At 42.6% G+C, this 23,364-nt stretch overlaps 1 protein-coding gene across 1 annotated transcript in view; it reads left to right on the top strand.

Annotated features, from left to right (window-relative positions):
• brinp3a.1 (bone morphogenetic protein/retinoic acid inducible neural-specific 3a, tandem duplicate 1) overlaps positions 1-23,364 on the top strand; it is a 38,931-nt gene that overhangs the window by 919 nt on the left and 14,648 nt on the right. Inside the window, exons 2-3 of the mRNA XM_071900763.1 lie at positions 16,097-16,287; positions 17,667-17,851. Coding sequence (XP_071756864.1) covers positions 16,097-16,287; positions 17,667-17,851 — 376 coding nt within the window. The remainder of the gene's footprint in view (positions 1-16,096; positions 16,288-17,666; positions 17,852-23,364) is intronic.

The following is a 23,364-nucleotide window of genomic DNA, read 5'->3' as shown; positions in this document are numbered from 1 at the left end:
ATGTGATGTAATTGTCCCTTTTGTTTCCCAACAGCAGGATGAATGGCATAGAAATGCTTTGACTGTACGCAATCTAATACATTCTACCAAAGTGAACTTGTCACACTATACTGAATGATTCATGTCCGAGAGTAAAATGTAGTGTAACAGCTTTGACTGTATCCAGAATGTCTCCGGCTTTGTTCATTCATATGTTTGTCTGTGTGTGTGTGTGTGTTAGTGTGTCAGGGTGGAGAAGCCTCTGAAACCGCATTTAGACCATCATGGGACACTAAAACTCTCCACTGAAACCCAGACTAATGAAATTCTTTTAGGTGGGTTAGCAGCTCCCCACCACACCTATTCGATGGTATTGGAGGCTCTAGTGTGTGTATGTGTGTGTGTGTGTTTTGTGTGTTAAGAAGCTTCCAGAGGCATATGATGGGTCGGTCTGCTGGTACACACACTACATATGCCTCTGCAAATGTCCCAGTGTGAGTGGGCGTGCGAATGCGTTTGTGCATACAAGCGCGTCTGTATTTGCTCTGGTGTGTGTGTGTGTGTGTGTGTGTGCGCGTGCCTGTGTGTGCCAGGTAAGTGTTTGGATGCTCGGTGATGAGAGCAATGCTGTCGGAGCGGCTGGAGCTGCGGAGTGGAGTGGCTGATGCCAGCTGAACACAGGTTTGACTGACACTGGCATTTAGCAGCTGACGGAGGTGACAGTGCCAGGCACAGATGGGGAGAATGTAGCGCTGCTCCGTCTCTCTCTCTCTCTTTCTCTCCCTCTCTCTCTCTCTCTCTCTTTCTTTCTCCGTTTCTCTGCCTTTCAGGTTGTCGCTCTCTTTATCGCTCTGTCTCCCCGTGTGTTTCTCTCCCTGTTTCTTGCTCTGTGCCCCACCCTAACACACGCATTCACGTATGAACGCACACACAAGCACCACCCCCCCCTTATCCCCCTGAGCTACGGTGGCCTGTAATTGACATAAACAATACAGTCAGAATTTCACAATAGAGAGGAGTAAGCTAGCTTATTAGCGCAGAGATCCAACAGAAACGTCTAGTGAAGAGGTAAATACTGGAATAATGATACTGTTTTCTCTGAAATGTGATGCTGGTCGCTCACTCATGGCACCGTCCTCCATGGTTGAGCAGTTGAAAATGGCAGTAGGTGGGGTGGCGGAGGCATTGGGAGAGTCTTGAAATTCCAGTGGGTGGGGAGTTTTTGTTCAAAAACAGAGTACAGGCCAGAAAGTGAGTTTTGAAAGTCATAAAGTCCAGGCATAGTTATCATTTTGTGGTCATTTAGTCGTCATTTTGTGCAATGGGGTCGCTAAAAATCTTGCGTATTGCCCCTTTAACCCTCACCATTACATACCTAACCTTGACTCTTACATTAGTCTAAACTTAATCCTAATTCTAAAATTAAAACCAAAACCCTAATCCTTAACTAGTGAGGATCGGCCAAAATATTGTCACTTTTTTCTAGCCTTGTGAGGATATCTGGTCCCCGTAAGTATAGAATTACATCAACACACACACACACGCACACATGCTCACACACACACACACACACACACACACACACACGGCAGATGAGGAATAGCCATAAGAAATTACTCTTAATTAACCCACCAGGTTAAAAGGTTAAATAAAAAAACATTAAAACCCAACCTCTGCCTCTGTCTCTATCTCCATCTCTATCTTCACATTCTTTCAGTCTCTCTCTCTCTCTCGCTCTCTCTCTCTCTCTCTCTCTCTCTCACCCTGCCTCCTTACCCTCCCTCCCTCCCTCCCCGTGTCGAATGATTTCAAACCAATTGCTCTCCTCCACTCATAAATATTCTCCAGAGCTTGGTTGGCCTTTCCCGTCAGGGGCAGGGGAGAGAGGGAGTCGGGGGGTGGGGGAGGGGGACGGGACAGGGGAGGGAGGGAGGGAGGGAGGGACGGAGTAGTTTGGAGTAAAGAGGAGGCGACATGAGAGACACTGTCACAACCAGTGCCTTATCCCCCCCTGCTGGCCGCTCACTGCACCGGGACACCTTGGAAACCTTGTATCCCAAATTTTTAATAAATAATAATCATCAAACATTTTGTATAGAGCACTTTTCAATATAGAAGTTACAACAAACAGGCACTAACAATATATTTTAAAAACAATAGTCGGGGGAAAATACAATAAGATGATAAGAATAATAGTAATAATAGTAAATAAAGCCCATTCACCTTTCATCTTTTAGCCTGTGAAACTGGCTGAGAATCTACGGCTGCACTCCGGCTCTTAAGGAGTTAACAGATTGGAAAATTACAGCTCTCTGTAGCAGCGGTGGATATTGTAAACACGAGTTGATGTTTAAAACTGCAAATGCTGCGAGAGTGAGAGGAGAGAGGCAGCTGGTTCTCTCTCTCTCTCTCTCTGGTTAGACGCTTTGCTTTTCTAATGCAGCAGTCTGAACAGTGAATTAGTGGCTGCAGTGGATTTCGAGGAGAGGCGACCGGCTTCCATTGTGGTTATAGTAAAAATGTACTACAGGTTGTGCTTTTGAAACATCCATCCATTCATTCATGTATTTGGTTTTGTAGGGGAAAAATGAGTCTCACCCTTGTGGGTCAAAATGAATGAGCAAAGGTTCAAGAGTCTTCCGTGGATTCTTTATTCAGACATGTCTGGAGAGAAAACCTTAAGCACAAACACTTCAGTAGGCTGCAGCATATTCTCTGACAAAGGGTAGAAATGTCAGTTTCTTTATACACGTCAGTATGTATAGTTGCTTTGTTCATCCTTTTCTAAGATATCAATATATGGCTAATGTTATATGCACGCTTCACACTAGTCAAAGCCAGTTCTACAATACACACTAACATAAAGTCTATTCTTACATGATTGTCTCTAACAATGAACACTAGTCTGAGGGCTAAACTTCTAATATCATGTGGAAGTCATACATGCACTCATGACAGCTGCATGACTTCTTCATGTGATCAGGACATGATCACATGAAGATCCTTTACTGAATACTCCACTATGATATTCAGGGCAAAGGACACAGTTTTCTATTTTATTTCCTACAGTTTCCACCTCCATCTTCTGGTTGATGTGAAAGAGAGACTACACCAATTATCACAGCATCACAGTGACAACATAAGTAGGCTTGGCCATTTTCCGTTTTTTTTTTGGAGGGTCTTTTATTTTATTTCTTCTAAATTCCATCAAATTATATAATAATAATAATTATTATTACATAGACTGGAAATTTGATCTTACTATTCAAGCACTGGAGGAAACGATGGACATTTGGTAGAATTTGCTCATTCCTGCTATTTCCAGGAAAATGGACTGATTGTGGGAAAGGGAAAACGATAAGTTAAAAGTAAAATGACACATTTTTCACTACCACTACTTGTTTTTTTTACTAACCTACCACTAGATTATAGGTTTTTAGTTTAAAAATGTGCACAATGGGTTCTAAGCAACACATGGTGCCGCGGCCAGGTATATCGTTATCGCAATATTTCGTGAATATCACGATATTTGATAATATTGAATGTCTATTTCTGTGCATATGCTACTACACATGCACCAGTGATAGAAATTGATGGAAACTGAACCGAACCAGGTTTGAATTAGAAATGAAGACAGTGACGGTGCACATTTAGACGGAAAAATCCCAAAGTGTTTCTCATGATCCTGATTCCTGGTCTGCAGCTAAAGCCTCTCCGCACACACAGTAGCATATTAGTCAAAACGTCAGCTCCTCCTTCACACATGGGCCATAACTTTTATACCCCCCACCTCATCTCCTGTCTTTTTTTTCCTCTCTTTTCCTCCCGTCAGCCCACCGGAAATTACACCGACTGCATTTGATGTAAGGATTTCTCTCTCGTAATTACGGGGTGATTAGTGTTTCAATTACACGCAGGCATGTTTGCGGAGAGGATGCGGCGCGGAGACGAGCCGCTACAATACCTGCGCCGCACAGTGTAATCACGTCATTTAGACTTGGAAGAAGTAGAGCGTGGCATCCTTTATCTGTCTCGTGTTTGCGGTTGTGCCATTGTGTTCCCGAATGCCATTGATGGAACAGCACATTTAAAAGAGATTACAAAATGGGTCGGTACACAAGTAGGTATACAACTGCGCGGAATACAAAGTAATGGCATGCAATGGAAGAGAACAGAACCCATCATTAAGGAATAGAGTTGAACAGAATACAATACAATGGGATAGAGAAATAAATTAAAGTTATGTATGTGTAGCATTTTGAAACATCAATATATCATTGTCAAATACCTCGGTATAATTACTGTAAACAAATGAAACCATGGTGGAGATGAGTGATACTCTATTTCACACCAGTAGTATTGTTAGCGCTAGTGTTTCTTCACATTAAAACTACATTTCCCATAAACCCTGTTACTCCCTGCCCCCCCTCCCCCTTGCTGAAGAAGATAAACATGTTGGAAGTGATTTTTCCATCTTCCTTTCACTCCACCATCTGCCATTAGCAGAAACTCTGAAAGCTTTAGCTCCGTTTGCTCTGGAAGAACAGCGCCCTCTTCCTGTTTTGTGCCATAAAGCAATCCAGCAGATTTCCCTTCAAATCCGACCCGGCGTCTCACAATGTAAAATGCAGTGTAGAGGCTGGTAGAGGCGGACAGTGTTCAAGTTCAAGTTCAACTTTATTTATATAGCGCTTTAAAAACAAAACAAGTTTGTACCAAAGTGCTTTACAGAGATTGGTTAAAAACAAAGCAATAATAAAAATGCAAGGAATATAAACAAAACAAGAATAAAAGTGCAAGGAGTGAAACGAGACGAGAATAAGAATGCAAGAAGAATAAAGAAAACACATAAGAGCAGAATAATAAAATAAGTAAACATACACACAGCCACACACACACATATGCAGTCTTCTCACCAATGATTTTGTTTGTTTACAGTGTCTCAAAATAAATGCAGTAATGATTTAGTGATAACACATGGCAACCTTTAAGCAGAACAGAACCACATTGGGCAGGATGCAGTTTTCAGTGGACTCCTTCAGGTGAGGGAGTCGCGGTGGAGGGAGAGACAAGCGGATCTCCCATCCTCTCCTTCCAGTCAAAGGTTGAACGAGTCTCCGGGACAGAGGCAGCGCTCCGTCCCCCTTCCTCTTGAGCACCAGCAGCTATGGCAGTGACGAGGACCTCATCCAGCGCGGGGCTTATGGCTTCTGACAAGTGTGTGATGGGGGGAGTTATCAGGGGCAGAGGTCCATGGAGGCAGCTTCTATGCCAGAGAGACTGCTCATGTGCGTTTGTGTGTGTATATCACGCTTGGCCTGAGCTATTCAGAGATGCAGAGGGAATGCGCACCGGGCTGAGGGGTTTGAATACCGATTTGATTTTCAGCAAGCAATTTTTCTTGAACTTGAAACTGCACTAGGCAAGATTTGTGTGTAAAAAATGCAGTTTTATCGGCTTATATCACAAAGTGGGGCTGCGACAGAGGAGCGCGTCCCATCCGCACTAATTGAGAGTAGATTCGTCCTCTTTGCCCATATTTAATACCGGTGTCCGGGACGGTCACCGGTGGGAAATGTTCTCAGTGCGCAGGGAGTGATTACAAAACGCAACCACATTTCACAAGACAAATTAACAAAATTGAAACCAAATGACCCAATCTGCAAGCAAATCACAGTTCACAAAACACATTAGCAAACCTGAAAACAGATTAACAAGTCACCAAATGAATTGAACTGAAGAACAAGTCACAAAACACATTAACAAGTCACAAAACACAAAACGAAACAAATTAACGAAACACAAAACTTTAACATTTCATAAACCAGACAGAGTAGATGTAAGCGTTCTTGTTCTCATTGGACGTGTTTTGATGTCACTCTGGGTAAGTAGGGTCATTGGTTGTTCAGACACGTATGTACTGACCGTAGTATGGCCAATGTTTTGAGTGTATTCTCTGAACTTGATTCATTGATTCTTTGGTTGAAAATATTTGACCCACAAAGATAGCTCGGAGGCTTGCTTTGAATTCTTTTCTTTTTTGTCTCTGTTCCTCCGATACCATCGCACACAGTCTTTGTGTGGCAGTGGTGGTAAAGAATCACTACTCTGCATCCAGACCAAAGTCCCTTTGATGAAGTAGATGATGATGATGATTTTTGATGATGTAGAAGATTGCAAAAGTTTGCATGTTGAGATGCTGCTCCATCTGAAAAATAATTTTTTTTTTTTTAAAAAACTTCAATCCTGCATGGATTTTTTTGAAGTGCTTGAGTTCATTATACAAAAATCTGTGGACTGCACCTGTCATGACACAGTTACTGACATACTGTATATTAGCATGCTGTCTTTGCCCATTACTAGATATTATACAATGTTTTACAAAGGGGTTTACAAAGCCTTGTCAGCAAAGTCTGGGACAAGTATTGTTTTTTTGTGAAGTATACAGACTGATGCTTTGCAATAATGCCATAAGGACAATAAAATGTTGCATACATTAACCTTATATCACTATGATTAAATTGGGTGAATCAAGGGTGCACTAATATGTCATCATTCATTTTTACCCCTTTAAGTTATATAAAACAATCTTCTTAATATGCCTTGTATCCATACTTAAATCAATATCTTGTGTTCTCTGTTATGGCAAATTAGCATAAAATGAAAGTCACAAGTCACAGAACATGTTTAATATTGCTGCAGTTGCTGACAACAAAGATAACTTCAAGTGCCTTGAAGTTATCTTTTATTCTTTTTTTCATTTTATTTAATGCCATTCACCTATAAAGTGCAGTTTTCCTATTATGTCAAAAAATAACGTGTCCTTCGGCCGCCTTACAAATGGCTTAGCAACACCGTGAGCTGTGAGACTGCAGAGAGGAGCGCTGTGCGGTGACTGCAGTCATGTCACTCAGCCATATGTACATTGGGATTTTGCCTGCAATTACTGTGTAAATGTTAAAGACTTGAAATGCTTCATACGGATTTAAGAGGAGATGAAACTCCACTGGTCCCTGTGGAGAAATTGCATCGCAGCAGCAGCAAAAGCAATAGCACAGAAAAATAGAACATAACAAAACAGTAAGCCTAAAAGCAGTAAAAAAACAAAGAGCAATAAAGTGGCTATGAACAATTATTTACACATGCTTCTGACATTTTCCACAATTATTACTGTGTTGATTGCTTACTTTAATATTGATCATTAAACATGAATTATGTGCTCTATATTAATATCTATATGTGTAAACATGACAGAAATAACTATATACTTACTGTGTATACAGTATGTAAAAATGTACAGTAGCAGTGAGAAGGATCTGCCTTTTCTGAAGAAGGGCCAGCATGACTCAATAGATTAATTATATGCTAATGAGCCACATATGACTCTCCATCCATCCTGGCATGGCATGCGTGCCTGTATCCTCCATGGATTCAGTCATAGAAGCAAACACATAACGTCATCCCATTTCCCATCTAGTTCATATTTTTGTTTCAACACTTGCCACATAGTCCAACACCTAAACATACTGTATGTCCTGGACCACATAACTGCTACAATGCCATTTCTCATGTCGCTCACTAGCTTCTACTTAGGCTCAGCCCTGCTTTTTTCAAGCATGTTTTCAGACATTTTGATGTTGCAGAAAGTTAAAAATGTGAAATCAATTTAAAGTTGAAATGAATATTTGATGAGGGGCATCCTATAAATGTCAATGCCCTTATAAAATATGCTTGAATTAATGTCCGTCTTGTCACTCGTTTCCTCGCTCATTTTATTTAAAAGCTAACCATAGGAGTCCTTGGACCTGCCCTCTCCGGTTTATGAAAGGTTGAAGTGTTTTGTGATTTGTTAATTTGTTTTTTGAAACGCGGTTGTGTTTGATTTGTTAATTTGTTGTTGTTTTTTTATTTGGTCATTTGTTTTCTAGTTTGTTGTTTAGTGATTTGTTAATCTGTTTTCTATTTTGTTAATTTGTTTTGGGCAAAGTTGATTTGTTTTTTGATTTGGTCATTTGTTTTACATTTTGCTCATTTGTTCTGTGAAATGTGATGAACTTTAGGGTGAAATACAAACTGTCTCCTGAGCAGCCTCTTCACCCCCTCCACCCCCTCCAGACACTAAGAAGAAGACATTCAGGTCTAGAACTGGGTATCAAGAACCTGTTCCAATGTAGTCCCAGTCCCAAATGACCTAATTCACCGGAATCGATAAACCGCCGCACTCTTAGAATACCTCTTATTGATCATTAATAATAAGCTCCATGGCTGGCAGCCTTCTTCAAAACATTAGTTTGAGAGCGTAACATTAGAGTTCCAGAAGCCAGTTCTGAAGCCAAACGATTGTACTGTGGGTTCAGAAGTCCAATATTCACCTCATTATGTCCTAGATTTGCTGCACAGTAGCAGATCTACCTTCATGTGCTGTTGGAAATATTGTAATTACAGATAGAGTGCACTTGAACAACCTATTAAAGTGGAGGTGGTACAGTGGTAAATTTTATTTTACTTCTGCGATGTTGACCTCCAGTTACTTGATTTTTTTTTCACTTGATCTCATGTTATGTTCTCTCAAGTACGGCATTATGTCAAATGTGCTTTGGCTGCTTTGGAAAGTAATTTGAGACAAAAGTAACTGTACATAGCAATGTCTTTCTTGAGTCATATAACAAAAAGCTGTACATAGTCTTTTACCCCAGACAATTTATACAGTAGGAATCGATTGATTAAAATAATCCAAAATGTACAAGTTCAAGTTCCGCTTTATTGTCATCTCAGTTACATAAATCTACATATATACATCCAAATATACATAGACTGTACACACATGGCAGCGGAATTGGAAAAATCCTAATGGTTTACATGATTTCTGGGTAATGAAGTCAAACATTCAAAAATTCAAACAGTGTAGCTTTAACTATGGCAATAGTATGTCCAATATAAATACTTTTCAGAAGAATATGGGTTTAACTTTATATTTTGAGGGTGATGCAAAGCTAATCTGTGTTAGTAAGTCATTTCATCAAGAAAAAGTGCTTTGCAAGATGTTCAGTTTTTTGGCATCACTGAGGGGAAAAAACTGCACAGTATAGTGTTTGTTCATAAACACTTCAAAGCCTGTAAAGTCATATTAGGCCCAGCCCTTGCGTTTGTGTGCGTGTTTGCGTATATGTGGATTGTGTGTGTGATTGAGTGTGTTCATGTGCGATTGCAATGACACAAAATAAGCCCATGCAGGCGTCTCATTTAGAGAAGGCGTTTGTGTGAAGAAGAGTAGGCTTCGGTGTGGCTGGTGGCTCTTGCTGTCTTGCGGGCCTGAGTGTGTGTGCACAGCGTGTATTAACAGTGTGTGCACGCCTCATTATGTACCCAATGTGATTCCAGGCACTTCTCGTTTTGTGTATCAGGAGTAGTCTCTTGTCAACTGTGTTGTGACAAATTGCAATACAAAAGGGATCAGCAGTCCTCATATTGTGTCAGCACACCCTCTTGCAAATCATGCTACCCCCCCTCTCTCTTTCTCTCTCTCTCTCTCTCTCTTTCTCTCGCTCTCTCTCTCTCTTTCTCTCTCTCTCTCTTTATCAGAGGTGGCGTGATGTTTGTGGGTGCTGTAAATCAATAATGTAATTGCCTTTTTTTTTTTTTTTTTTTTTTAAAAACAAAACTCCCCCTCCGATAATATTTTAGCAATTTTTCCACATAGTGCAATATTTTGACAGTTTGACAAAGTTGGTCAGTGTTTGGATTCCCCCAGATATTTAAAGGAGGATGCTCCACATGGAAGTTGTCTATACATTTTCCCCTAAAAGCTACAGGAGAGTGAAAAATATGACCAACTAACAGAGCGAATGGCATCCTCTATATATCTAACCCTCAATCTAATTCTTGATAAAAAACACATGGAGGCTATGAGCGGTTCATTCTGAACTGCTGCAGATCTGGGAAAAGGAAAAAAAAAGGAAAATTCAATCAGGCAATATTACATGTACATAGACACTTCTATCCTCAAAAACCATAATTATCTTGAAAGGAACGCTTTGAAGATAGTGTATAATTAGCATTAGCTTCATGCCAGTTTCATGTGTCTTTTGAATGATTCTGTGAGAGTTTATCGAGACACGGAACTAAGGAGGGGGAAAAAAAAGAAAAAGTGGAACATAATTAAGCGAGAACACAATGTAGTTACAGTACAGTGTATGGATAGAGCGGCAGTCCACTTATGTAACTGAATGAGATGTCCAGTAAGTTGGAAGCTACACTGACTCTAACCACAACCCCCTCAGGGCAGCTCTGCTTTCCCTCGCGCCATTTTGCATCCCCCAACTGAATTCAACCAAATGCTCTACTGGGTTTTAAAACGGCCATAGCGAAAGGTTACAGTTCTAGGTGGTAATCGACTGTTTTAAACGTCTACTTGAAGACAGTTTGCGGTATCAAAGGCGTGAGAGAGTGAAATGAGCAGGAACCGGTGCGTCGTCTTGTTTATAGGACCTCTCAGCGGGCTTAATAGGATTTCCACTAATTAATAGTCTGATGTTTGTTTGATGTTGCTGGAACACTGTTGGTGGCAATTTCATGATGCGTTCACAACCAGCAGCTATTAGCTACATCATTACGCTCTCCTTCTCCATCTTGATCTTGCCCCTGTCTCTCTATGGATGGCTAAACGACACTGGAAAACCTAAACTCATCGCTCTCTCTCGCTCTCTCGCTTCCACTCGTTTTGCTCCCCGACTCGTTCTCTTTCCCGTTCCAACTGGATCATCAGCGGCTCAATTAACAAAGTTGACATGCGCCCCTGCGAAGGTGCCTTTGACTCCCGAGCTGGCATGGGGAAAGCGCATGCTGACTGGCGTTGTGTATCATTTCTTTGAAGCAGTTCAAATCAAAAGGCCCTTTGTTTGTAATTCTTAATTTCCAAATCATTTCTCTGGTGCTGATGGCGTGTGCATATTGAGAAGGGATCAATGTCGGATCAGATTAAGCCGAGAGGAGGAGGGAAAAAAGGCAAACTGCAGCAAGTAAAAGAATCTGTAACTTTGAAAATAGCAGAGCGGCCGCAATTCGCTCGCAAGGTCTTACAAATAAATGTAATTTCGTTTATCTTACTGAATGAAGCATGAAGGACTTTACTCCCATTTTGCACTATTCTCTTTGGGGAGGTCCTTGAAATAACTTTGAGTCCACATCAAGCAACTGTTTTGCACAGCGGGTTATTTTGGTATCTGGGGTAACCCAGCCCACTACAAAACACAACAATATGTTCTTACTTGGCCTTATTGATGATGAGCAGCATGTTTGTTTATCATGGTAAAATAAATTCCTGGTATACATGTTTTTTTCTAACACTAAGTCTTGGATCCACTAAGAGGAATGCAATCCATTACTAATAAATAGAACGGTCAGGTTTCATTCTGTTTGGCCAGATGCTATTTTTCTGTTGCCCTGTTTTTCATCTAATTAAATACACTAAACTCTAATATACTAAATGTACTAAGCTATAAGAGCATTGGTCTTTTTAAGCATTGGAAAAAAAAATTTTTTTTTAGGTCATTGTCAAAATGGTTGTTACTGCAAAGTGGTCAGCCATAGGCATTCCAGGGCACAATGCAATGCAGTAAACACAATGTTCATTTGGCACAGGAGGAGAAGCAAAGATGTGCTTTGTCTATGGGGCTCAATACTGCATGCAGTCAAAGGTGAAATTAGAGCTTTCTGGCTTAGTCAATCACATAGAGGGAGTCATTTGATTCATCTCCTCCTCACTGACATGGCTCGAAATACACAAAACACAAAAAGTCTGCACTGCAGTTCGGCGTTCTGCGAGTGCATCCAGAGCGCGCACCTGGTTAGTAAATCAGAGTTAGAATCCACAGTTTTGACGTGCAGAAAGCATTAGTGCCGGCGCAATGATCTGGGCCTAACTGCTGTAAAGTCATTACACAGTATCTGAGTAGAACAATGAGGGAATGAGAGATTGAGGATAGAGTTGAAAAATTGTCTGCGGCGGTACTCGGCATGCTGCAACGTGGAAATGCAAATACTCAGAACACCTGGGCGGCAAATAAGACAAATACTTCTTTATGTATGCTTTTTTTTTTGTTCTTGTATGCAATATTCAGGGCTTTGTCTGCAGCTTTGTGATTTCAAAGAATTCCTGTGTGAATGCATTCCAGGAAACACAGAGGTTGGCGGATAATTCATTACAGTAATTAAATGAGGTCCCCACATAATACCAGTCCCATGTGAGTTGCTCATATATGGGTTATAGGGGTCTTTGGGGTCAAATAAATCAGTTCAAGTCAACAACATTGGTTTTGCCCCAAAATTTGAAACGCGTGGCATCAACCTCTATGTTTCCCATTCATTAACAGAACTTTAATCATAGCATCTATACGCCCCATAGCATTGTGGGCTTTTTATTTACTCCAGGGTCAGGGTTTCACCTTGCGGATGGCCTGACTTTAAAGAGAAGCCCCTTTGGCGGTTTCTTTACAAAGCGCAACGACATTGACCCCAACAATGATGTATGGGGGTCAACGGCGAAATACAGTTACACGCTTGATACACAGTTACAGTTTTGGGAACACAAGAGATTTGGGAGCACTACTTGGTAGCAGAAGTGTCGGCGGCGGAAAGCAGTTAACAGCAGGGATGGAGAGTCGACTCCGAAAGAGTCGATTCTCGATTCCATCATGTCGATTCTACTAATAAACAGAATTAGAGCCGACTCCTGTTGCAGTCTCGAAGAAACTGTTTAATTTAAACAAATGTGTAATTAATTAATTCATCAATTGGACAGATGCTACAAAACTCATTGAGCTAACCAGACTTTATGGGACATTTGTACCAAGTTTTGTACCATGTAATAAATTGGGGTTTTTTTTGTACAGCTTAAAATTTTGTGTTTATTTTCATTTGGAATTTGGAATCGATTTTAGAATTGATTCCGTCAATTCCATTATAAGGAGTTAGAGTCGGATTCTAAAAAATGTGGAATCATCCATCCCTAGTTAACAGGTTCTCTCCAGATTGAGCACTAGAAAAATTTATTAAAAAACAAAGAAGGAAGAAACCTAAAAGCCATTATTTCACTCACCAACGAAGGCTTGTGTGAGCTAAAACTCAGCTTTAACATTCCAGATTGCGTGTAAGTGCTGCTCTCACAGCAGAGTGCCACGGAGCCTCTTTGGCTTCTAATACATATATCGTTTTGCATGTCAAGACATCATCACACGTATTTTGCAGACATTTCATTTTCTCGCAGTGTTTCTCGCAGTTTCGTGTCACGCCTCGGCACGCCTCAGGGAACAATACAGGAGCCCACCTAGGCGCTTCGGCGGCGTCCCGACGTGAGCCGCGCGTTCCGTTCGACCGCGTCGGTATGTTATTCACAGGGGTTGATTCCCTGATTTGTTGTGTTGGGCGCCCGGCGGCACCCCGAGGCTGCCTGTACGCCGTGATGGATCCGAGACACCCGGGCGGTGATGGACAGACAGCGGGGTCTCGACTCCCCGCCTCTGATTGTGGCCCCTGCAGCTCCCGCGGTTCCTCTCCTCTGGGTTTGCGGCGCTCCTTTTGCTCTCAGAGGGAGGCTGACAGGCAGCTGCACAGCAAACCCCCTGCTGCAAACAGCTATGGGTGAAATAAACCTGCAGTCTTCCAGAACACACCTCATTCTCTGTGTGTGTGTGTGTGTGTGTGTGTGTGTGTGTGTGTGTTAGGCTATTCCAGTCATTCAGCAACTCACTGAGAAGAGCTAAGGGTGAAATGAACCTCTAGTCTTCCATAGCACACCTGATTCTTTGAGTGTGTGTCTGTGTGCGTTAGCCTATTCCACTCTTTCAGCATCTTACTGAGAAGAGCGAAGGGTGGAATAAACCTGCAGTCTTCCACAACAGACTGTGTGTTTCTATAGGTATGTGTGTGTCTCTGTGTGTGTGTGTGTGTGTGTGTGTGTGTGTGTACCCTGCTCCAGCTTAGCCGCGGCGCCATCCATAACTGTCCATCAGCGAGCAGCATGGCGAGGCAGCGTGTCGATCACAGCTAAGCTCTCCCTCGCTCTCTCTCTCTCCGCCGCTCCCTCCTCCAGCCGGCCCCAGCGGACGGAGAGAAACACTAATGGCCGCTCGTTATAGAGAAACGCCGACATGAAACAGGCCCTAATGAGCTGTTTTCTGTTTTGTATTTTTCTCGAGGGGGTCATTGTTATTGGTGGGAAATTGATTGGCAGCAGGCCTGGACCCATGGGGGCTCTCCGCGTTATTCCGGGCTGCAGCGAAGTTAGTGTTGCAGCGAGGGCAGCTTTGTTTAGTTGTTTGCGGCAGTGTGTGTGTGAGTGGGAGCATGGGGGAGTTAGTGGGGGTTGTATGTGCCATAGAGAGAGAAAGACTCATTGCACAACCCAAACTTCCAGTGTGTTCCCATGCAAAGTGTTACATAGTGTTAAATCCTGCTTTTAGTCTTTGATTTGGTTAAAGCTGCACTAGGCGAGTTCACACTTTGGCTGCAGGTGGTGAAGAGGTTCAGCCATCGTTCTCACACACTACTGTTTAGGAGACACTTTGGATTTCACTTTAAAGGTCACATATTTTACTTTTTTTTTTTTTCAGCAATTTAACACAGTTCCCTGTGGTGTTTAAAAAACGTTTGGGAACCCTCCTAAATCCAGCTTTTTATAGCGTGGGTTCCAGCCTGTGAGTGTCTCCATTGTTTTCTGTGGGTGGATTTTATGCTAATGAACCACTGCTCTGATTGGCCGCCTCATCGGGGGGGCTGGGCTTTCGGCTCTGACGAGAAAAGCTAGAAAATGACTCATTGAATGGGAGCGGTTATTCACCTTGGTGTGATCAAATGTTGTAGAATCACATAATTTTTAAATAAGGAAACTATAGCAAAACAGGAGAAGTTTTGTATTTCACATTTTCTATTAGATACAATGACAAAATGCTTACATATGGAAGGGCAAGGAAAAAATATGGGGCCTTTGAGTTTCGATTTGCGACAGAATTTAATTTCGGACACATAGAATGAATCTACAGCATGTGGATTAGTGTGGATGGAGCATTCCTGCCTGCTGCAGCCCCACTTTGTGATAAAGGCTGGTAACATGGGTGCATTTGTACATGAAAAGCTTGCCTAGTGCAGCTTTTTAAAAAAAAAAATACATCCAAACACATGTCCAATAGAGTCCACCACCTACCCAGCGACGGTTGAAAGGTCTTCAATCTCCTCCCTGCATAACTCTGTTTATTACCAGCTGTATTTGAATAAGGCTAATCTATGCATCAAGCAGCAGCACTCACTCTGCGCCGGGCAGATAAAGGCGTCTGGCACGCTCCGAGGCCAGGCTGCATATGAAACAACTCCAGATGAAGGTCTCTCCCTTCCAAAAAGAGGGGACTGCTTCCGTGATTACAGCCCTTCCAACCGCGGCGTCTCAAAAAGTGTCTCGAGATGAGAAGAGATTGCGCTATTATTTAAAATCGGCGGGGAAAGATGATGTTTTTCGCCGCGGCGCAAAAAATGCAATTCTCGGAGCCGGAGGTTGAAACAGCATGAGACCATTCATCTTTGAGAGAGTGGCCGACGGGATTCGCGCAGAGGTCGTGCAGACATCATATTTTACGCCTGGCGTGGAACAAATCTGAATATGAGCCTCGCGCGGGGGCAAACTGTGTCTCGTCCACTTCTAAATCGCAACAATAGGCCCTATTTTCCCCCCGCTTTCAACAGGCAGAAAACAACAGCTCAGAGCGACTCGGTGGATTTATATTTAGTCTTTTCATTGTGTCTCTATTGGAAATGTCTCTGACAGCTCCCAGCTCCCTGTCACGTTTGACGATGATGGAGAGGGCCCTCTAATGGACTGTGCCTTATTGTGTTTGTGTGTGTGTGTGCACTTGTATACCGTATACGTGTGCAGGTGTGCGTGCATGCATGTACGAATGTGTCTATTTGTTTCAATTCATGCCCAAGCTGACTTACAGTATGTGTGCCTGTGTGCTTTCCCTTACCTGCTTTATATACAGTCTATATATGTGTGTGCATGTGTGTCCTTTGCTTACATTGCGTGTGTGTGTGTGTGTGTGTGTGTGTGTGTGTTTGTGTGACCTTGCAGGGAGTTCGGCCGCTGGAAGGTGAACAGCCTGGCCCTGGAGAGACAAGAGAACAATGGCTTTGCCCTGCCGCTGGACCCCGAGTTCCTCCAGACCATCAGGCAGCTGGGCAGGAGGCCCAGCCTCAGCGCCATCACCGACAGCATCATCAGGAAATACGGAACCCACTTCCTGCTCTCCGCTACGCTGGGAGGTAAATAAAAGTAGATGGGGCCACTTTGCTCTTTCCTACTACTTTGACTTTTCCCAGCAGGAGGGACAAATGAGGAGTGTGTAGCATTTCTAAACGTCAATATAGAATTGTCAAATTAATTGTGATTCCTTGATCTGATTACCGTAAACAAATGAGACGACGGTGGAGACGATTGGTTGCCTCTATCTCACACCAGTGGTATTGTTAGCGCTAGTGTTTCTCCAAATTAAGACTACATTTTCCATAAACCCCAATGCTTCCATCGACCTTTCACTTGTTCCACTATGTACCATTACGAGAAGCTCCATTCGCTCTGGAAGAACAGCGCCCTCTACCTGTTTTGTGCCGTAAAGCAATCCAGCAGATTTCCCACCAAATCCAGTAGTTTGGAGGCTGCCAATCTTGTCGGCGATAGTCTTGTTTGTTTACAGTAATTGCACGAATTTCTCAAAATGTATGTGGTAATGATTTATTGATGTTCATATGCTACACGTAGCCCCCTTTAATTTGACACTTGAATCATTAAAGAATTCACATTAGTTTGCAGTTTAACCTGGTGGGGGTCGCGCCGCCATGGAACAAATCCATTTTGAACACTCAGGGTGGGAAACTCTACCTGGAAGAGCAGGTCCAGCTGCTCTACACTTTCTACACACAAATTCACACTGAAAAACATATGAGAAACAAATGTATCTCAAGAATCAGAGGGATATCAGTTCACATTTTAATATATTTGGCCCATTATCTCTACCTATCAGAGTCTAGTCTAGGCAGCTAGCTAGTAGCTAACTAACTAGTAAGCTAACTAGCTAAATTCCTGCTAAATTCAGGCAGTTGTTGTCAATGTTGCTAGTTAATCTGGTAACTGTTCGTCTATCTGGAGTCCTCACTTATGTGTTGAAGTAATGCTAGATTTATGCTGATCTTCCAGGTAGAGTTTCCCACCCTGAGTGTTCAAAATGGCCGCCGTGTGAATAAGGTCAATGACATTGTAGATGCTATCTTTTGGTGCTCAGTGCCTCTCTTTTGTGTGTGTGGGTCCATGCAAGGATGTAGTGGCAGGTAAACCCACCTAAACTCAGCTTACCCCTCTTTTGATTCGTGGAATAGAGTTTACCCGCCTTGTTAAACATCTTTATGGGGTAAATTCATAGTGTGCATCATGGTAAGTGGTATCAAACTGGCGCAAGTTATATGAAGAGAAAGTAGTAACAAAATGAATAATGCTTTTCTGAAAATAGGACCGTTTATTATTTATATCAGTGGTCGTTTGCATTTTGATGATCACGACCAGAGTTCGTCGTTTATTCACCTTTTTATTTACGACATCACTGGGTATGTTTGTGTGTGTGTGTGTGTGTGTGTGTTTGTATTCAAAGGGGAAGAGTCATTAATGATCTTTGTGGACAAGCGGAAGTTGAGTAGGACGGCTGAAGCGAGCGAATCCAATGGAACAGCTGTGACTCTGGAAGCTCTGCACCAGCTGGCTGCCTCCTACTTCATTGACCGGGAGAGCACCCTGCGCAAGCTGCACCACATCCAGATCGCCTCCACTGCCATCAAGGTAAAAACCTGCTGCCCTCTGTCCTTGTGTGGAACACAAAAGGAATGGAAAATTCAGCTGCTCTTGCGGAACAATTTAAGGGCCTTTGAAGGTCCTCCATTACAGGAATTGAAGTATACCTATTATTAATATACACGGATGATTAAAGCTGATATTGTTAAAATTCAATTTTGCTTGACTGGTTAAATTTAAAGTTATTACATTTTCAAAAGTCTACAAGTGTTTACAGGTGGTTTTGGACTAACTCCAGTCACACACATCACAACTGGTCTTGATTGGCTCCCCTTGCTGAACAATCCTTCCAATCAAGCCAGATTGCAGCATTTAAACTGGAGAGCCTCCAATCAGCAGGTTTGCCTCATTTGAATTAGGGGAGCTGCTGTTGTCGGCCAATCAGGGTCCAGTATTGTGGCTGTTCTGCTTGTGAGGAATTAGTCTTCAAATTCATTCAATAAATACCTTTTTAATTATATTTATTTGCAAGCATCACGATGACCATTATTCTTATCCTGAGCTGTGGGATATTTGACAATAAAGTCATGATAACTGAATAATATGGGACCTTTAATATTAAAAACCAACACATCCGGTAACCCTTTTGAAGGCTATTGCAGCCTGAAATGTTTTGGTTTTTAATACTGAAGCTTTGTCAAATTGTTCCCTAAGAATAACTGTATTTTTTTCATTCCTTTAGTTCTTTTTGACTCATGCACCTTGGAGGAAATGCAAGGTTATGTCAGATTTGTAGTTCTTTGAGTGTAAAACAGTCAATGGCGAAAGCTTCTGGATAATAAATGCAAAATTGATTCCTTCTGTTGTCCATTCATAACATTTGACTTTCTGATTAAAAGATTAACATGAGGTATTGACTGATTAAAACAGCTTATGCACTTGCGCTCCCCCCTCTGGGCATAAGTACTGGAACAAATTATTGAAGTAAATCAAAGTCCACTATGGTCACTACTTGCCAAGTGCTTACCACTTACTACCAATTACTGTATGAAGTTTATGACCCATCAACAGGCTCTTGATGGGATACTCTGGCCTATCCCAAATGCAGCATATCATTATGCGGCATATTATTAAAACATCATATTTTAAAGGACAGAAGGCAACTTAAGTCCTTGGTTGACAAAATTATAACACTTTTACAGACTGGATGCTCTATATATTAAAGTTTTGGAATGGTAAATTTCAGCTATTTTTCTTTCCCCATATATTATTAATGAACTCTTCACAGCGATGGCACTTTCAGACCTGACCTAATGTGCCAGCCAAAACTGAAACCCTGTAGCAACCATTGCATAGGTTACACAGGGTCGCTTCAGCAGTGGAGTTCCTCCAAATAAATATTCCTGCTGTGCTACATGGGAAAATTATCCAGGGAGAACACCCTTGGTGAGGCGACCCGTATAACTTGAGACGTGGCGGCGGGAAGGCAATCAATCATCCGTATACTGCACATTATACCAAAGAACTGTAGGGCAAAAGCCGTCCTGTAGCTGAAATCCCATTAAGATGCACTGTTATAAAACTGAGAGCATTTTCCATTTCAAAAGATGTTGAGGACCTGGTGTTTTATTTTGTTTTCTTGAAGTTATTCATCAAAATACTCACAGTATGCTCACCCGAGATCAGTGGGAGTGACCACAGCAATGGCCTTTTCTCATATACTGTATGTTCATATATGAGAAAATGAATTGGAAGATGTAGCTGACAGTCTATTTTAACAGGTTGATTAAAAACATGAATTAATTTTCTTCATGATACGCACTGTGTTGCACTGCGATATGACATGCGAGCAGCGCAAAGCCGAAGAGAGCAGCATTGTTTACCTCCTCCCCCGCCCTTTCATGAGTAGTGTATTCACAGGCTTGGAGATGGCACAGTATTCCATGCATATCAAGATATGCTTATGATGTAAATATCGCCCTGCATCTTTTACTTCTTTATACCTTGAGGGTATGTTCATTCATCACTCTGTCAGTTGTTATCAAGGAGAATGAATTGAATCGGCTGAGGTTTGCCCTTCGCACTAGAGAGGGAGCGGTTCTCTCTGTGCGTTCGGAGGAATTTGCTTTCTCATGCGGCTGTTATTTGGTTTACACTCACCTGTGGTAAAAACGATGGGATGTAGGTCGTATCAGCAACCTGCAGAGACACTGGCCAAAGGCCGCGTCAGGTTCTTCGAGGTGTTTGCTTTGTGTCATAGATAGGCGAGATGAGACGAGATGAGATGAGATGAGGTGAGACAAGATGAGACGAGATGAGATGAGACAAGATGAGGTGAAACAAGATGAGACGAGATGAGATGAGGTGAGACAAGATGAGACGAGATGAGACAAGATGAGGTGAGACAAGATGAGACGAGATGAGATGAGACAAGATGAGGTGAGACAAGATGAGACGAGATGAGACGAGATGAGACGAGATGAGATGAGACAAGATGAGACGAGATGAGATGAGACGAGATGAGGTGAGACAAGATGAGATGAGACAAGATGAGACGAGATGAGACGAGATGAGATGAGACAAGATGAGGTGAGACAAGATGAGATGAGACAAGATGAGACGAGATGAGACGAGATGAGATGAGACGAGATGAGATGAGACGAGATGAGACGAGATGAGACAAGATGAAATGAGACAAGATGAGACGAGATGAGATGAGATGAGACAAGATGAGATGAGATGAGACGAGATGAGGTGAGACAAGATGAGACGAGATGAGACGAGATGAGATGAGACAAGATGAGGCGAGACAAGATGAGACGAGATGAGACAAGATGAGGTGAGACAAGATGAGACAAGATGAGATGAGGTGAGACAAGATGAGATGAGATGAGACGAGATGAGACGAGATGAGGTGAGACAAGATGAGGTGACATGAGGTGAGACAAGATGAGACAAGATGAGACGAGATGAGGTGAGACAAGATGAGGTGACATGAGATGAGACAAGATGAGACAAGATGAGACGAGATGAGACAAGATGAGATGAGACAAGATGAGGTGAGACAAGATGAGATGAGACAAGATGAGACAAGATGAGACAAGATGAGATGAGATAAGACCAGACCAGACGTGACGATTCAAGATGAAACGAGACGAGATCCCCAGAAAAGCATTTGGCTTCGGAAGCTGTTTTGAATTGATATCAGAAAGATATTTAGGCCCCAATGTCACAAAACGATGCAGGCAGCAGCTACGAACGATTACATTGTCATCTCAACTTCCATTTAGCTGCTATATTTACACAGGTTTTCAATGATTTCAGAGAAAATAAGAAAACCATCAGAAAATAAGGCTGCATAACTGTTTAAGTGCAGTAAAATGCCTCTCCACTGCGCCTGTAAAGAGAACAACAGTTTGAATTTCCCAATTCCCTCAAGGGCTACACTGTAACACGGTAGCCGCATTTCACTGTTCAGTACATACAGTAATGAGTTCTGTGATGACTGCATCTGTACTTTATACACAATATCCAGTTTATTTTGCAGAGCCACTTCATACATACTGACTGCCGGATAACTATGTTGTGAAGGGGATGTGAATCTTAGTAATTATCTGCATCTGTAGATCATGACGAGGTCACTGTAGGAAATTAACATTCAGCAGTCGGCAGTAGGCAGCATGCAGCAGCATACCAACTGAGGAGCAGAAATTCTGAGGAAGAGCAGAAGCATCGGTATCTATTTCAGTCATTCTGAAGGCGTCGCTTCAGCTAAAAACTCGCTTCGCCTTTTCCGAGCCGCGGCCCATTTCTCACCGACTTGTCCTTAGTGATGCCCCGCTATACGGCCCATCAGAGATAAAACTGTACATTCTCTAAAGTGAATTGGCAAGAGGACGGGCGAGCTGGTTTGGCAGCCGCCGCCGAGCCAAAGTGCTGCTAAAAACCCCTCTGATTGAGATGAATAGAGAAAAAGCCCTCTGAGGTCCATTTGTTTGTGAGGCATTTTCAGGTGACTGATGTGAAATATTCACGGCGTCAGCAGCCTTTAATTCAGAACATGGGTTTTTGTAGCTCGCCCCAATGAAGACGGATGCCAAAACAAAGCTGCCTTTAAGAAGAGCGCCGGTCCCCTGGTTTTAAGAGATAACAATTTTAAATGGGAGAAATGCCTGGCCTGGAGGCCTATAGGACTAAGCACAGCAGCCCTGGAAAATAATCAGAATGGGGAGGGGGGGCGGGATGAGATAGATAGGAGTAAAAAAAAAAAAAATGGCTGAAGGGGGATGTGTGCCTCTACTGTTACACGGCGTGATGAATAAGCCGTTCCATTTCAATAATTTCCTTCGAGAGCCCCCTTCATTTGTCAACCATTTTGCGGTATGAGTTAAGGTGTCACGCGCTAATGAATGGAAGACATGAGAGGAGGACAGGCAGGCCTTATTTAACAGGCCTTTAGCCCCGGACCGAGGTGCGGGAGGCAGACGGGAAGCGCCGCATCAATCAGCGTGCTTACCTTTGATTTACAGCCCGGGTCCGTCCCGGATTGAAGCTTCATTAAAGTAAGTTGGGAGGAGAATATCATTGACGGGGAGGAGAAGCGATAAGGATTGTTTGACCCAATTTGCGGCGGCCCCGTCTCGAGCGTTCAGTCAGTCACGCCGCGTTACGCTTCATTTGTCGGAGTGTAAGAGGAATATATATAAGGCCGAGCTTTAGAAATCAGATAATGGCTGGTGAGGAATGGCGGCGGCGGAGGCAGCTCTCCGAGTTCGGAGCCGTTTTGATGGCAGGATAAACAAAAAAAAAAAAAAGCTAAAAACAAAACAAAACAAAGCACTCTGTCCTCTTTTATCGCTCATGTGCGGATGAATTATTCATTACGGACAGATTTTTTAGCATCTTCATTATTCAGAGAGGAAGATAAACGCTCGCCGCTGCCTCCTCTTTGACTTTTCACCACGTCTTCAACCCCGTGCCCGCCACAGGATCTATATAGCTTTCTCTCTCAGGCTCAAGAGGTTGTAGGTAGAGAAGCTTCGCATAATTGTATGGAATTGATAGGAAGATAGCTGTTGGCCACAGTTTGATGTCTGCTTGAGTTCTGAAGTCGAGCTTTGGAATTTAACCTCTCCCAGCTTGGATTTCTCCTTGATCTGAAAAAAAAAGGGTAAAGCCTGGAGAGCAAGAGTAACTGCACAGAATCAAATTTGCTCTTTCGCCCCCCCTTCAAGTGACTGCTACTCCCTGCTAAATAGCATAGCTTAGTTTCCCTTAAAAGTGACTCAATGAACAGAGCACCACATACAGTATTAAATCCCACTTTCTTCTCCTAAAGGTTCCCCTGCTCCCCCGTTGCTCTCAGTGGCTCCTTATTTTTCTTTTGAGGGCAAGAGATAATCTCATTCCGATGCTATTTTCTTCCTCTTCCTCTTCTTCTCCCTTAGTTGATAAGCTTATCCCGGGCTGGTTGACATTAGAGTGTAAGCCAGTGCAACAAAGTGGTCTTAAAACATGCGGCGCAATCCTCAAAGAACGAATAAACAAGCAGAAATATATCT

Source organism: Centroberyx gerrardi, chromosome 9 (genome assembly GCF_048128805.1).
Source record: "Centroberyx gerrardi isolate f3 chromosome 9, fCenGer3.hap1.cur.20231027, whole genome shotgun sequence".
In the NCBI taxonomy this organism is placed as follows: domain Eukaryota; kingdom Metazoa; phylum Chordata; class Actinopteri; order Beryciformes; family Berycidae; genus Centroberyx; species Centroberyx gerrardi.
This window is presented reverse-complemented; position numbering and strand designations above follow the sequence as displayed.